Source organism: Nilaparvata lugens, chromosome 1, assembly GCF_014356525.2.
Source record: "Nilaparvata lugens isolate BPH chromosome 1, ASM1435652v1, whole genome shotgun sequence".
Lineage (NCBI taxonomy): Eukaryota > Metazoa > Arthropoda > Insecta > Hemiptera > Delphacidae > Nilaparvata > Nilaparvata lugens.
This window is the reverse complement of record NC_052504.1, coordinates 77,107,151-77,122,975: the sequence shown is the minus strand read 5'-3', so window position 1 is coordinate 77,122,975 and position 15,825 is coordinate 77,107,151. Positions and strand designations below refer to the sequence as shown.

Here is a 15,825-nt window from a genome sequence, read left to right as displayed (position 1 = left end):
AATACGTGAAGATTCACTGTATAAAAAACAAATTTTTTATATGATGTATTTTGCTTATTTGTTGATAAATTAATTTTATTTAAAACATTTATTTCTTACTTAAAAAACGCCTGCCAATAAATCCAATTTCAAGGAATTTCAATTAGGGGAGGTAAGTGATACGGGAAATGGTTAGTTCTGTGGTCACCATCTAATCGCTCATATATAAGATAAAGAGACATGCACCATGCGCCTGTTAGTCTTTGGACTCTTGAACAGACTCCGCATAACATCATTAATGAGATTTGAAGTCGTTTTTCGTAAATTCTTAGTAATGTTCAGAATGTTCACCTAAAGCTGCCATTGCTCACACACAAGGCTGGATGTGGATGTGGGCGACAGCCGCATCAAATATTCACATCTATTTGTAGACCAAATTGAACAGGGGAAGCGACTTCTATGAATAACGTCAACGAATGGGTATAACTAAATTTATTACACATCTGTCATTACAGGAACTCTTCATGGTATAAAAGGAATACAGACATACCTGGATAAGATTACAAGATGTAGTTACAATTGCACAGATCTTCAGTAAGTGATATAATCTGTTTTGAAAATCGTGATATGTTATACACTGAGATAAATCTCATCAACTGTCAAATTCATCAAAATACAAAAAAGGAATAAAGTACAAAATAATATATTCCTAACATAAAGATATGAGAACATGAGAGGTCCCTGAGGAAATGCCATTGTCAGCAAGACATAGCTTACTGTTGTCAAAAATGGATAAATCAAATGAAAAATTGATAATGAAAGAATTATTTCCGTCAATTAAGCGAATCCTAACAATCAAATGCTCGTGACAAATACTATACATAGCTTATAACAAACACTACAGAAGCTGGGAGACAAATTATTGTTCTTAAAAAATAGGATCTTACAAATCAATATGAATGTAACTTTGTTTCATACATACCATCAGTTATGAAAAAATCTGATAAAAAATAGCTGTGTAGTTGAACCATTCAAAAATTTTCTAGAGAATGTCATAAACATAACTAGAAGTACAGCATGATAAAATTATTTTTCCAATAGTAAATGCGAGAACGGCAGACTACACAACATTCTAACCAAATTACAAAAATTACCACTTGGCAGTAATTATTAGCAAATAGAAAAAGAACTACAGATACTAAAAATAGTAGTAAGTTGATAATGCGAAATACATAACATAGAATAAATAGAGAGAATATAAAAAACAAATTGATTATAGAATATTACAAATTGAAGGTGAAAAGTCATATTCATGACAATTTTACGAATTTTATACTAAATATAAACATAAAACAAAAAACTATTCCGCGTCGTTTTGTTCATCCTGAGGGATGTTTCAAATAAATTCACCAAGATAAAGAAAAGCTATTTGAGCAATAATTGACAATGAATAAAGTGAACTTAAATTGATTGAATTTTAATCCCATTTTCAGAATTATTATAATTACTATTATCTTTGAAATTTGATAAAACTGCAAGACTAGCAGTTTATTTTTTCAACTTTTGTGATTGAAAGTTATTTACTTTGACATCTTTCGGTGAATGATCTCATTGTCAAAGTAGCTTTTAATCACAAAATATTTAAAAAAATGAGACTGCTATTTTTACAATTCTTAAAATTTCAAGTGAATCGCAGTTCGTGATTAATTAATTGATGAATTATTATCCTCTTGATGAAGTTATATTGAAGCCTGTCCTCATTTTTTTTAAATAGGTGGGATTCCATTTTCTGGAGAGAATATACTAGTTTATCCTAAATTAAATCACATACACAATAATATAATACTCTAAATAGTCTAAGATCATAAAAATGGTATCCAAGCTACAGTAGTTCAAAGTCCTTTCAAACAGAAGTACCTATATTTTTACTTAGTAAAAACATCACAATTTGAACACGAAGGTTTTCATATTTTTTCGATATCTAAGAAAATTAGGACTTGAGCTTTTACTTTAGCAGTATAAACAAACATTCGATTGATGAGAAAATTTGACTTGTGTATAAAAAAAAGAAATATCACTTTTGCATAAGAGTAAGTAGCTTAATGATAATAGCTTAGTCGGATTTTTCTTCATCGCCGTTCTCTTCATCCTCAGGTTCACCGTTAGTTTCTTCTTCCTCTTCATCCTCCTCCTCTTTTTTGTCGGTTTTGCGTGGCCTACCCCTTCCCCTGCCGGTCGAGCTAGTAGCGCCCTTAGGCTGTAAAAAAATGAAGTATTTTTAAACATAGTCTAATCTACAATTGTTGAAATGTATACTCCATTATGAAATTGATTGAAATGAGTCATTGAAATTGACTTTCACATGTAAAATATAGGAGATGATTGCACAAACTATTTGAAACTCATAATGGTGAGTAGAGGTCAATAATTTATGGATTGTCCGTATAAAAGTTCAAGTGAATTAGTATCTCCGCTTAGTGATAGCCTATAATATTATAATAATGTAGAAAATTAAAGCCGTTAGAACAAAAACGTTCAAGTCGGATCAGAAAAGAATTTTCATCTTCTTTTTTACTAGCGTTACATGTAAAATGTTGGAATTTTTTGATTAGTGTTCAGAGAACTATGTAGGTGAAAATTTAATGTGTTGGTGAAGGCTAGATTAATTTATAAATCAACTGTAATGGAAACGACAAAAAGACCACACAAAACAACACATTATGCAAAACACATCACATACAGAGTGACGCAGGAAAACTGAAATGTTTCAATTTTAAAGTTCGCAGAACTGTCGGTAGTGGTTAAAATTAAAACGCAAACAACGTTATGTGAACGCATTGTAATTTGGTAATATGGGTCATTGCACTGGTGTGGAACGTTTTTGGTGAGAATATTTTATAAAAATAGTGATATAACTGAGACACAGAGAATATGTTGACAACATTAAGATACCACAAATTGACGTCATGAGTGTAGGCCTATCATGTGCATATCGAAATGCAAGGCGCACTACAAACACAAACTAAAACATACAAAACGAAATCACTGCCGCCATTCCCCAAGATCTGATACACTATCATTCCAGAGTTTCCATAAGAGCTAGACAGGCTGTGAATTCCGAATGTGAAAATATCTTTCCAATGTTATCTTAAATAATAGGGAGGTACTTTCACTTGGCATCATTATGCAAACATAAATGGCATGATGAATACATACCATTTCATAAATAATCTATTATTTTTATGAAATGTTTGTGACAAGGCAAATAAAATTAAATAAAAAAGCTCTTTACTAGGCGGAATAGGAATTACCACTCAACATAGAAATGACCTTATTTTGAATGTATCATTTCCCTGCGCCAATGGCATGCACAGGATATTGAAAATGTAACAGATTATAAAGTTCTAAAACTTATGAAGAAATTATTATTTGAATGGTTTTTCAGCCTGCGTCTCAAAAAATGAATAGTCCGACTTTATTTCTCAAATACACATTAATAGCAAATAATCATTACAGAAACAAGAGTATAAAACCCCGTTTTTGAACTATTTTTAACGACACTACAGTCTAATATCTTTGAATATTAGTTATTAAAACTAGTACTCACTGTGGAGCGCTCCACAGTGAGCTTCTTCTTCTTTTTCTTGACCCCCTCTGCCGTTACAGCGTAGGGGTACCAGCCTCGGTCCATCTCCTCCATGCAGTCCTATCCTCAGCCATTCTTCTCATATCTCTCATTGTCTTGCCTCTCTCCCTCCCCAATTCCTCCAGATAGCCTTCCCAGTTCATCCTAGGTCTACCTCTCCGTCTCTTTCCTTCCCTCCACCATTCTTCTCATATCTCTCATTGTCTTGCCTCTCTCCCTCCCCAATTCCTCCAGATAGCCTTCCCAGTTCATCCTAGGTCTACCTCTCCGTCTCTTTCCTTCCCTTCCCTTCTTTCCTTTCCTTTCAACTTCCTTTACTGGGCGACATTCTTGCATTCTAGTGAGGTGTCCAAACCATTTGAGTTGCCTTTCTTTTATGTCTTCCATCAGTGCTCTTCTTCCCACTACTCCTCTCACTCTCTCATTTCGCCATCTATCGTGTCTTGTCTTTCCTATTGCTCTTCTGTGGTACCTCATTTCTGCTGCAGTAACCTTACTCCAGTGTTTCTTGAGGGTTACCCAGCTTTCACTGCCATAAATGAGAGTTGGAGCAAACACACAATTAAATATTCTTTTCTTTGTCGTCATATTTAACTCTCTTTTGCCAACCACGGTGCTGTTCAGCTGGAAATATACATTCACCACAGTGAGCACTAGTTTTAATAACTAATATTCAAAGATATTAGACTATAGTGTCGCTAAAAATAGTTCAAAAACGGATTATTACTTGCAATTCGTCATGGATAAAAAAATAGATGAGTAGTATAAAAACAGTTAGCTTTTAAATGTTTATGGACAATAATAACAATGATCTATTTTCAATATGATTATATATTTCTAATATGAAAAAATATGAATATTTCATATTTCAAAGCATAATTGAATATACATAGAAAATGAAGGGTGCGAGCATTAATCTGAATAGTGCACATTGAAAATGAGACTGAAAGAGTGTATACAAACTGCGCCGAGCGGCCAGACAAAATTCAGAATAGACTTGCAACCTTCAAAAGGTGTCTCACAAACTGCGCTTCATCAGTACATAGATTCTTTCCAACCTTCGCCATGCCCCTTTCCATGAAACGCACAAGATACCACTCGGCCAAGTGATCAAATTATAATTAATCTCAATTTCTCTCCTGACCTAACAGTATGGACAATTAACCATATTCTTATTACTGAATATCTTTGAATATCTCGTTAAAAAATGTAATATCCCTTACAAAAAAGTCACCAGTAAATAGTTTAAAAAAAGTCAGTTGTTCAACCTTAATAGCGCCTTATCACTTATGAGCTTCGATTGGGCCACCGAGGTCTGCAAAAGGAAATAGTGAAAGAAACATAACTTTTCGAAGATTAATTAATTCATGAGTAATTTCTCACTTTAGCTGCTGCTGCTTTCTTGCCCTTCTTGGGGGGCCTGCCTCGTCCCCTCTTTGCGGGGGGCTCCTCCTCAGTCTTCTTCACTTCCTCCTCCTCTTTCTCGGGTTTTTCAACAGCTGCAGCCTTCCCCCTTTTCTTTGCTGCTACCTCTTTAGTCTCCTTTACCTCTTTCTCCTGTAAAAGAAAACAATTAATTAATTTAAATTTTGACCGGAGTCCGGTCAACTATTATATAGTACGGTACGGTAACTGAAATAACGTCAATAAATACTAGGCTCTTTATGCACCATCAAACACTGTTATGACAAAAAACAGCTCACAATAAATTATATTAATAGTGTAAGCTTATTAAATTATAGTAATATTAACAAAGTTATTAATCAACATGCCTTGTACACAAAAATGAAAAAAAAATCATAAAGGTTAGTAGTAAGTATACTTGAAAAAATAATAATCATACTGATACAATAATCAAGGCCTATACCTAAATGCAACAAATTCATCATGAATAAAAGGCTACCGTATTTCATTAAATTGTCAATAGAAGCTAGTAAGGTGTTATTATGTTTAAATACTTGCAGTTCTTGAACACGTATCATTAGGTTTTTTGCCCCCTCCAAATTTTTCTATTTGAAATTACTTTCAAAGCATCCCCATTTAAAGCCACTCCTTGATCTATGGAGCATGCTCAAAATATCTTGAAACAGCTGGAGAACGAAGTGGACTTGGAAGTATCAGTGAGGGCATAATAAAGCTTTCAATTTCCAACTCACTTTTTCAATTTCCTAACCTAACCTCTATGCCAACCTTAAGTAGTCTATGCACCATATAGAAAAACCGCACATAGAAGAACATATTTCAAAATGAAAAACTAGCCCAACCTTACGCGCTCTCTCCCCTTCGTGGAAAGTTTTTTTCACTTTAGTTTTTAGTTTTGTTCAGTCAAGGAAAAGAGTGATCAGGATCTCTTTTGTTCAGCTTAACGAACGGTGGCTGCTAACAGGAAGGCACATACAGCACAAGCCATGCCACGACATCACAGTATCAACATAATGGACAACAACCATAAAAATGTTAATCGTAACAATGCTACGTCAATCAGTAGTTCATAAGAAAAACAATGAAAATTCTTGATTAGATAAATCTTATTCTTGAATAACATTAAACATGTGTTTGAGTGTAATGGACAAGTTATACTTGAACTTTTATGGTCTCACTCATAGACAGACTACACCGACGAATCAGACAAAAGACCAACATTCAGACTCACCAGGATCCTGACAACAAAGAATACCCTACAACTCCCAACACACACTACAAATAGGAAATAGCCAACTGGACTTTCAAGTTTCAGTACTCAGGTAGTGCCTGCTGAAGATGGAACCCTGAAACGCGGCCAGACTTCCAAGTGAGTTAAAAGTAGGCCTACTACTGTAAAAGTGAACGAAGAGAGCCATGGAGTTAGTTACCAATGAATAGTTAAAGTTGAGACAAAAAAACAATAGAAGAAAAGTTATATAGGATGTTACTCCGGGTTGAGAGGTGAGCCTTTCTGTTGACAGTCACCTTTCTGTTCTAGCATTATCTCTACGGTAAACTGAACCAGACATCCTTATAACTTATGCTCTAAAATGCACAGTTGAAAAGTGTGAAAGCTTTCCAGAAAGGGGGCAGAGCGCCTGAGAGTGGGCTTCTTTTTTAATTCGAGAAATATAAGCCTGTAGCGTGTGCGGTTCGTATATATGGTAGGCCTACATAGTTTACTGAAGGTTGTTGTAGAAGGGTCAGAAACTCAGTATCTAGTCACTCTTTTTTAGTCTTTTCTAGTCACTCTTAGTAAAAAAAAATGGTTTTGATTACAAGATGTGGTTTGATTTTAAGGTTACTTACCTCTACAGGTTTTGCTGTGACTTCTGCAGCGGGTTTTGCAGGGCGTCCACGCCTCTTCTCGGTGACCACTCCATTTTCGTCAGACATTTTTAACTAAAAATTCAAATATTCATAGTTATCATACTTATTAAAAGAGTTTGACAAATTTACAACAGAACTTGAGTTTGTTTGAGTTGAACAATTTATCTGTTAAATCAACACAATGGGAAATAGATCCAAATTGGATACTCCAAAGAAGAAAGGTTTACAGAATAGAAAGCATTACTTACTGTAATTGAAGAGTCAGAATAGGTAGCCAAAAACTTAATAGACCCGAGACAAAAACTTGAGGACGTAAGACTAGAGTTGAGCAGGGTTGAAGGGAACAATTGGACTAGATTCAAGTGAAATAACTAGTGGAATATTCTTGTTGAGGATTTCAAGTAAATTAGGTACAGTGATAGAAATCTATTGAAGTTAGTTTATCATTGCTTGGTGAAGTCACACATCGCATATTGTCCTATGGGGAGCTACAGAGAGTTATCTTCAGCAAATTATTATTTGCCAAAAGAAAGCACTGCGCAATATGTAGGCCTAGATGTTGCATCTATAAATGCAATGTAAGGATTATTTTATTGAAATGAAGATAAAGTTACTCATTGTTCCCAGTCTCTACATATTATACTTGAACTGTGGCTATACTAGAAGGTTCTCACACCAGATCATGATCAAAATACACGGAATAAGAGCACTTTTTCTGAGTTGGATTACCATAAATTACCTTTGTACAGTGTAAAAAATCCCAGTTACATTGGTAGAAATATATACCAGGTACTACCAAATCAGTTGAGGGAGATAGTAAGGATAAATGGGTTTAAGCATAGACTGGAAGTTTTCTTAATGAATGAGAGCTTTCGTTGTTTGAAGGGCTTTTTTGGCCATTGGAGTCGGAGACTAATATTGACATTACATGCTACTTTTAAGAAACATCGATTAACTTAGTTTCTTGCATTTTGCAAGCACTTTAGCATGCCTGACGCCACTCTAGCCGACCAAAAGTAATGTGTCTATCTACATATTAATCTAACTATAAATTCTTATTATCTACTACCAAACAATAATTTTTTTATTATCTGGATTCAACAGGATATTCTGATTAGCCAACCAAGTAAAATATTCTAAACACAAATCTTCTTTGTAGGAGAAATTAAACTAATTTCAGCGTTAAGAAGAATTCAATTTATTAGTTTAAATAAGTATCACTTGTTAAATTCATAACAAAACTAGACTCTCAAAATGTTCATAAATGTCCAGGACATCTTGCAATTTTACTTAGGTAAGATGGCGTTAGGAAAATTACCAAATAAATTTATAATGACTAGCCCATTTCATTGGGCTCAATTTTTACAATCCACATTACTAACCCATAATAAATTCATTATAGTTATTGAGTACACTACCGGACAGAATGTTTTCAATTTATTTAGCTTCAAAGCTACTATTACAAAACAAAGAATTGTTTCTGACTGATCATTCAAGGTCCAAGTACAAAAAGAACGTGAGTTTGTAAAACCCAACACCGGTACTTTGATTTGATTAATACCTGTATAGTAAGGGAATAACAAACAACTTGACAAAATAATTCATTTGTAATGCCGCGATTTGTATTTTGATGTTATTATGGAATTTAAATAGCTTGAAAGTGAATAAAACTTATTAAACCAAACACTCAAGAAAAGTAGCGGGAAACGACGCTATACTGTCAAAGCCCAAGCAAGACGCCATCAAATTCTTTTAAAAGCATTTCTTTTTCAAACAGGTTATTTGAAACTTCCTGGATCTAAAACATTAATTAAAACACCAAAATAGTAAAGATAAACCTCGGTTTTAAAATACAAATAATAAACTTACTTGATTTTTAAGAGTTTCCTCCTTGGGTACTTGCAGGTTTGGTAGAGAGAGAGTGAGTATCTGAGTGAGTGATTTCGTTGCAACTTGCAAAGCATTTTTGATTTTATGAGAAAGCAGTGTTACCAACTGTTCAACGGCCAATCACAGCGGAGATTCTTTCTCAGTTTTGTATTATGAGTATTTTGTCCGGACGCATCAGAAGGGGAACAATTGGTTGTACGTTATCGAGTTGAACCATTTTCAAATATTTCAGAAAGCATATTCTCATATACAGAGCTGTAAGCTGCAACAGGTAAAGGTTAGACGGGTGCATACCAACTGACCCAATTCCCATTTGACCCAACCTACCACTTGACCCAACCTACCACTTGACCCAATTTTTCAAATCGAGAAAAGCCGCGAAACCACTTGACCCAATATACCATTTGCCCCAATATTATAAACCTCACAAAACCATCTGACCCAACCTACCACTAGACCCAACTACTGTGCTGCGCTCTCGTGGCATAGTTTATGGTGCGCAAAACATCAATGCCTTCTTGTTGAGTGGTACTCCTTCGACAGCCATGACAGTTGACATTCCGATATTTTCTGGTAGATGTCAGGACGGTCAAGACTAACCTACTTATGTGGTGACATTTGGTACTACATTTTCAGTATTGTTTTCAAAAGCGGGAATCATAATTATTTTCAAAGTTGACTGCTTGAACTGTATTTCAGAATTATTGAACTGCCTTGATGGAATTAGAAAATGCCTTGATGGAAGATTAAATGCATTAATTATTATTTGAAGCTACAGTAGTTTAAAATATTGGAAATTTCAGTCCACGAGAAACACTTGATGATGTCTTGTTTAAAGATTAAAATATGGTAGGTAGAATACTAATAAAAATCAACAATATATACTCTTGTGAAAATAGAGTAGTATCTATTATGTTTCAATCTCTGCTATGTGAATTAGTAAACATTGAAATAGAATCTATCCATTCTAGAGCTAGAATATAAAATAATAATGAATAAAATGGCAATGTCGTTTCATTTATTCACCCATTAATCACCATGATCCTGAATTTGACCTTGGATCAAATTCAGTGAAATAGGCATAGTCTGTCCAAGCAAAGAAGACCCTCTGGAAAGATGGGAAATTGACTCAAGCTCGGTCAATATTGGTTCAAAAATTATCAATTTGACCTAAAATTGTAGGAAACAATTTGATCCACTATTAAGACCACATTTATAATGGAAATTTGATCTCATTTGCTATGTATCTTCTATAATATAACAACAAATAAATGGCCAACAATGGTCAATAGTAAATTTATTAATAATCATTACAAAGTAAAGTTTTATTTATCAGCAATGATGTGCAGATCTATGTTAGTCTGGTAGGGTATCTAACAAGAATGAGAAAAATAAGAGTTTCATGAGCTGAACCTTGTTCAGTTGACAATATGATCTTACAGCTGAAATCGTAAGTATATTCATTAGTCTATATTGTATCACTCCGGACTTGGCAATTTGTATTGAGACAGCTAGGCTGCTTTCATATTGTTGTATTTTGTCGTTTTGTTGCATGTATTAATGTATTAAGCCTCATGTTTTGAATTTTGTCCCTACATATGTTTATTATAATCTTGAATATTGGGCATATGATATTATAAAGATGAATTTGAAAACATGAGGCTTAATAATGCAACAAAACGACAAAATACACCAATGTGAAAGCAGCCCTAGGTTTGAACTGGCTCTTATTGTTTTCTGTAAAAGGCAGAAAATTGGTTGATCCGTATAGCCTACTGTATCCGTATATTCACAATGTAGGTAAACATCAAACATCATCATTCACTCACTCATCATCATCATCATCACCTTTGCTTAAAATACTTGCTATCAAGTCGCAATTGTAACAATAAATTTTAAAAAAACTGGAGATGTCCAATGAAAGATACCAAAAAAAGTGTTAGGCCTATGATTTTATGGTAGCACAACTGGCGCGGTAAGGAGGATAGATTCAATTGGGTATATTTACTAAAGCTGAAGAAACAGTTCCGATATGCCTCAGCAGAGAATATGTGGACAGATAATGGGATTGATGTGAACTATTTAAAGCAAAATTGTATAGAGCTGATACATAACTTATATATAAATGTGGTAATATTAAGCCTGCAATTCAGATGTGGGTAGAGCCGTACATTCCCAATCCTCTCCCAGATACACGAAATTGAATCCAAATTTTGTTTTGGGTGAGCAATTCAATGGTAAAATGTGTAACAGTGCTAACCCCAAAATGGATTTGCCATGTCAGATCGGTTACCGACCATGAAGAATTGCTATTATCTCAGTTAGTGGAATGGTACAAAACATTTCCTTTGTAGTAGTAAAATGTCTTCATTTATTCACCAAACATATTACAATGAATGCAATTATTATACAAAAAATAACAAAACAAAATAAAAAAATATCAGATTATTACATTATTTTAAAATTAATAAAAATAAGACATAATCTTGGCATAGCCAGGAAGGCTGTCTGCCAGGAGTCAAATCAAGTTCAAGTCAAGTCAAATCAAGTTTATTTCATCCATCAGATATAAATTTACATAATTTAATTGTAATCACTGGGTGAGAAGATGAAGGAGGCAAGGATGAGGTGGTTTGGTCATGTACAGAGAAGGGAGGAAGATTATGTGGGGCGGAGGGTGCAGGATTTGGTTTTGGATGGAGTGCGAGGTCGTGGTAGACCAGAGATGAGATGGAAAGACAGAATAGCAGCATACATGCAGGAGAACGGTTGGAGGAGAGAGGAAACATTGGACAGGGTGTTGTGGAGAAGCAGAATACGAAGAAGGTATGCTGACCCCATTTAAATGGGATAAAGGCAAAGGCAAAGAAGAAGAAGAAATTGTAATCACTTATTATAAATACATTCCATCATAATCAATATTATTACCACATATTTTCTACAGAATACTTTACTTATTTCTACAGAATCGAATTACACTAATTTATATTACTAGACTACAATCTTCATTTATAATTATTACACATATATATTTCCCTGTAGCCTACAGATGGATGTAAGAGCTCACATAGGCAACATAGGCCTGTGCGTAAGCTCGGGTAATTATTACAAAAATATTATAGTAGCTTACAGGATGATCAGTTATAATTTCAAAGTTAAACATTATTTATAAAGTTATGCTCCACATGCAAGAAAGGAAAAGAGTCGGTAGGCTACCTCTTAATAGTTAAACTCTACTATCGGATCGTTTCGGAGTCTTAAGGCTGTTTCAAGGAATGCCGTCATTTTCCCCCAATTTTTCCCCGTTCAACCACTCAACTATTTCTGCCTCGGTGAGTCTCATTGCCAACCAAAACATTTAATGATTTTGCATCCAAAATAACTATTGTAAAAGCATTAAAAGAACGTTATTGACATCTAGTTTCATTAGATAATGAGTACACTTTGATTTGTCTTTAAATCTCGAACGCAAAATTTTAAGAATATCTGCATTGTTCATCGAGGTTCTTCAATAAAATTTTACGATTACAAATTTATAACGAACAAAACTAAAAAGTAGAAAATAATAGTACATGAATAAAAAAAACTTTTATAAAAACAACTTTTTTCATATGCACTAAAAAGTAGAAAATAATTTTCCTATGAGCCTGGCAGAATTCCTGAATAAATTGGTCACATTATGGTAACATAGGTACTTTATAACAATTTCCAATTCTTATAAAACGAAAAACGTTGGGCGCATGTACTCAAACATCAAGATCTTTCTAATACGCTCACATTTCTATAAAATGAAATTTATTTATATTTATTCAGTTGACATAATATTCAGTTAATACAGTTTCACGGAATTGAATTGTGAACATTAGAAATCATTTGATATAATCATAATATGCAATAATAGTAATCATCATTAACGAATTCAAAATTTTTCATATAAATGAACATTAAAATCATGATTTCTACAATAATTCTTCAAATACATATTGTTACATAATTTTGCAGAAATAAAATTTTACTTTAAATGAATTAAATATATTCATAAGTTACTATGAAAATGATTAATTTACAATCACAATTAGTGATTTATAAATAATATAATCATATGTTAAATTATATTAATAATTATCATAGATAATTTATAGAATTAATTGGTCAGAAATAAACAGTAGTTTAGTATTACCTCATATAAATCTCATATTTATATGATTATAAAATGAACATTCATAATAATAATACAAAATGCGCCCAACGTTTTTCGTTTTATAAGAATTGGAAATTGTTATAAAGTACCTATGTTACCATAATGTGACCAATTTATTCAGGAATTCTGCCAGGCTCATAGGAAAATTATTTTCTACTTTTTAGTGCATATGAAAAACGTTGTTTTTATAAAAGTTTTTTTTATTCATGTACTATTATTTCAAATGAGAAGATGATCATGCTCAGATGCAGTCTGATGCAGTTTTAAATTGATAGCCATAAATCACACATCGATAAGTCAAACCGTTTTAAAGCTATTTCAATTATATCAATCAGAGATATTCACTACATTAAGATAATGCAAGCCTACCTATTATTATAAACTTAATCATTGTTATTATTATTATCAACATCAATTGGGATGGACTCATCTAAATAATTGATTATTTAATGATTAAATTATTTTGATTCCATACGATATGATTTAATCCAATACTGTATTACAGTTGTGCGATTTTATAACATCAATTCCAAGTACAGTAGCCTAGTTACTTTTTGTAATTTTTTCATCTCTCCCACTCCCTTTCTCTTCCAATTATATTGGATAATAATTTATAATGTGGTTAAAATACACATGGTGAGTGTAACAGGCTCATGCCCTAAACTGTTCCTCTACCTATTTATACCAGTCAGTTCAGAACCAGGTATAATATGTGAAAATTTGATAATAGGCTATATATTATTATTACAAGCGCTATTAGTAGCGCCCCCAGTGATTGGTCTTGCTCCATCTTTTATAACACTGCTTTCAAATTTCAGACAACATGAGGAAACGTCCCCTTGAAACTGAAAATATTCAAATAAATAATAGATTTCCAGGAAAAAAAGAATAGATTGTTCCAGGAACAAGTAAAGAAAAAGTTACATTGTGCTGGCAAAAGGCATTGTAATAATAGGCTGACATCTGTTTCCAGAGAATCTTATCTAGTGGCGAAAACAATTAACAAAAGAATTCCTTAGTCAAGCTCAGTCTCTCTCACTTTCGCTCTGTCACTCGATCCCCTTCTACCCCTTCTACTCACTGTCTTTTCATACAAGCGCTCTCACTCCGTCTTTTACAGTCCAGCGTGCCTTATCTCTCTCACTTATACTCTCTTTCACCCTCAATCTATCTCTTCCCTCTCACCCCTCTCATCACTCTCTCTCGTCTGTTCTGTTCTACCATTTTGGAATTATTTGTTACTTCTACTTGGTATTTTTGTTACCTATTTCTACTTGGCCTCTTCACGTTGTCACTGCCTTCAAGCTTTCTTTCAACAGTGGAGTCAACAAGGAATCTTGCTTATTGTTTGCCCCAATCTGCAGGTATCAGCCGGCAACCCTTGATCTTATGCCTGAATGAATACTAAATTCAGCCTATTGACCGAGCCATAACTTTCTAATTCCAACAAAACATTATTCCTGGCATAGAATGAAAAGGCTCTTATTTTTGTCCTAGCTAAAAATTCGCGAGTCACAAAAACTTGTTTTTCTTCCTGGAAAAGCATTCTACCTGCCTCTAGGTGTCTTGATTTAATAGAATATTTATCTTGTAACCAGGTAGATTGTTATCCAGGTAGATTGTTATCCAGGTAGATTGTTATAAAACCTCGGTTATCCGTCACCCTTGGGATCGGGACTGTGACGGATGACGGATAACAGATATAACATGATTTTAAAAGAGGAATATACAAAACCAAACAAATTTCAAGTGAATAAGACAAATTATTTCAGTAAGAAAAGAATGAAATATGAACTACAGTATAATTGTATATCTAATTTTCGAAACAGTTCGTCATTTTCTCAGCAATTACGGGGAAAAATAGAAAAAAAAAATCGCTGGGGGGGGGGTGACGATTAACAGAGACTGGCGGTTAATGTTGCATCAAGTCTCATTAGACTATTTCCGTGCATTGTACAATGGATGAGCTATAATGTTAATTATAGTTTGGCCATGATTGTAGGCTACTCCAGAGTTAGTCCAGTGAGACTTGATGCAATGTTGCCAATGAAACTGATTATAGATATAAATCAATTTATATTTTCATAACACACCTGGTAAAATATCAACATATGGTTTGGGGGGGGGGTGATTAGAGAGGGGACTCTGCTGTTCCAGTTTCCCATCTCCCAGTTTCCATTGGTTTCATGCGTCCAACTGAAGTAATTTTATCAAGAAGACTATTGTGAAGTAATATTGCAAAACAATAATTATTATTACAATTGCATGTTTTCTCAATGCGAGAATGTCACTAAATGGAAAAGTGAAGTTTGGTCATGTATATGTCCATTCTTGGGAAAGAGTATCAAGGATATCCTTTCCTTTTTCACTTCGCCTTGTTAGGTACGATTCCCGCGCGGCTCGAGCTACCCGGCTCTAGCTGCGCTGCTCTAGCCATCATAACTCTATTCACATAACTATATCATGAATTTTACTTGGTCCTTAGGGCTAATAATGTATACTTAATCGATAAATAGTGAAATTAACCCTTTCTATGTCATTTTCAAGTGAATTTCAATTTTTATTGATTTATTATGCATTAGTAGCCCTGAAAACCAAGTTTACATTAATAAGCATGGTACATGTATATAATATACATACACAAGTTTATATAATACATGCAGTGTATGAGAATATATTATATATTCACGTGTATTGCTATATATATCTGGGATTTTGACCACCACTTTTCAATAATAGGTATAGAACAATTCTTGAAGCAAGGGTGGGGGGAGATGGAAGGGTATAGTTTTGAATGCACCAGAAGTTACGGTTC

General features: G+C 33.8%; 2 protein-coding genes across 4 annotated transcripts in view; one reads left to right on the top strand and one right to left on the bottom strand.

The window, feature by feature from the left end:
* Positions 1–15,825, top strand: part of LOC120348728 — a 35,448-nt gene that overhangs the window by 1,318 nt on the left and 18,305 nt on the right. The window lies entirely within an intron of this gene.
* Positions 489–15,825, bottom strand: part of LOC120355348 (high mobility group protein I-like) — a 30,914-nt gene continuing 15,577 nt past the window's right edge. Inside the window, exons 1-4 of one of the 3 annotated variants that reach the window (XM_039443703.1) lie at positions 8,481–8,655; positions 6,899–6,991; positions 5,009–5,182; positions 489–2,236 (exon numbers count right to left, since the gene is read on the bottom strand). In XM_039443703.1, the coding sequence (XP_039299637.1) occupies positions 2,093–2,236; positions 5,009–5,182; positions 6,899–6,985 (405 nt within the window). In that variant the 5' untranslated portion in view covers positions 6,986–6,991; positions 8,481–8,655 and the 3' untranslated portion in view covers positions 489–2,092. Of the gene's footprint in view, positions 2,237–5,008; positions 5,183–6,898; positions 6,992–8,301; positions 8,656–15,825 lie in introns of those variants that run through there. The other 2 variants (XM_039443701.1, XM_039443710.1) reach the window with 2 other exon arrangements.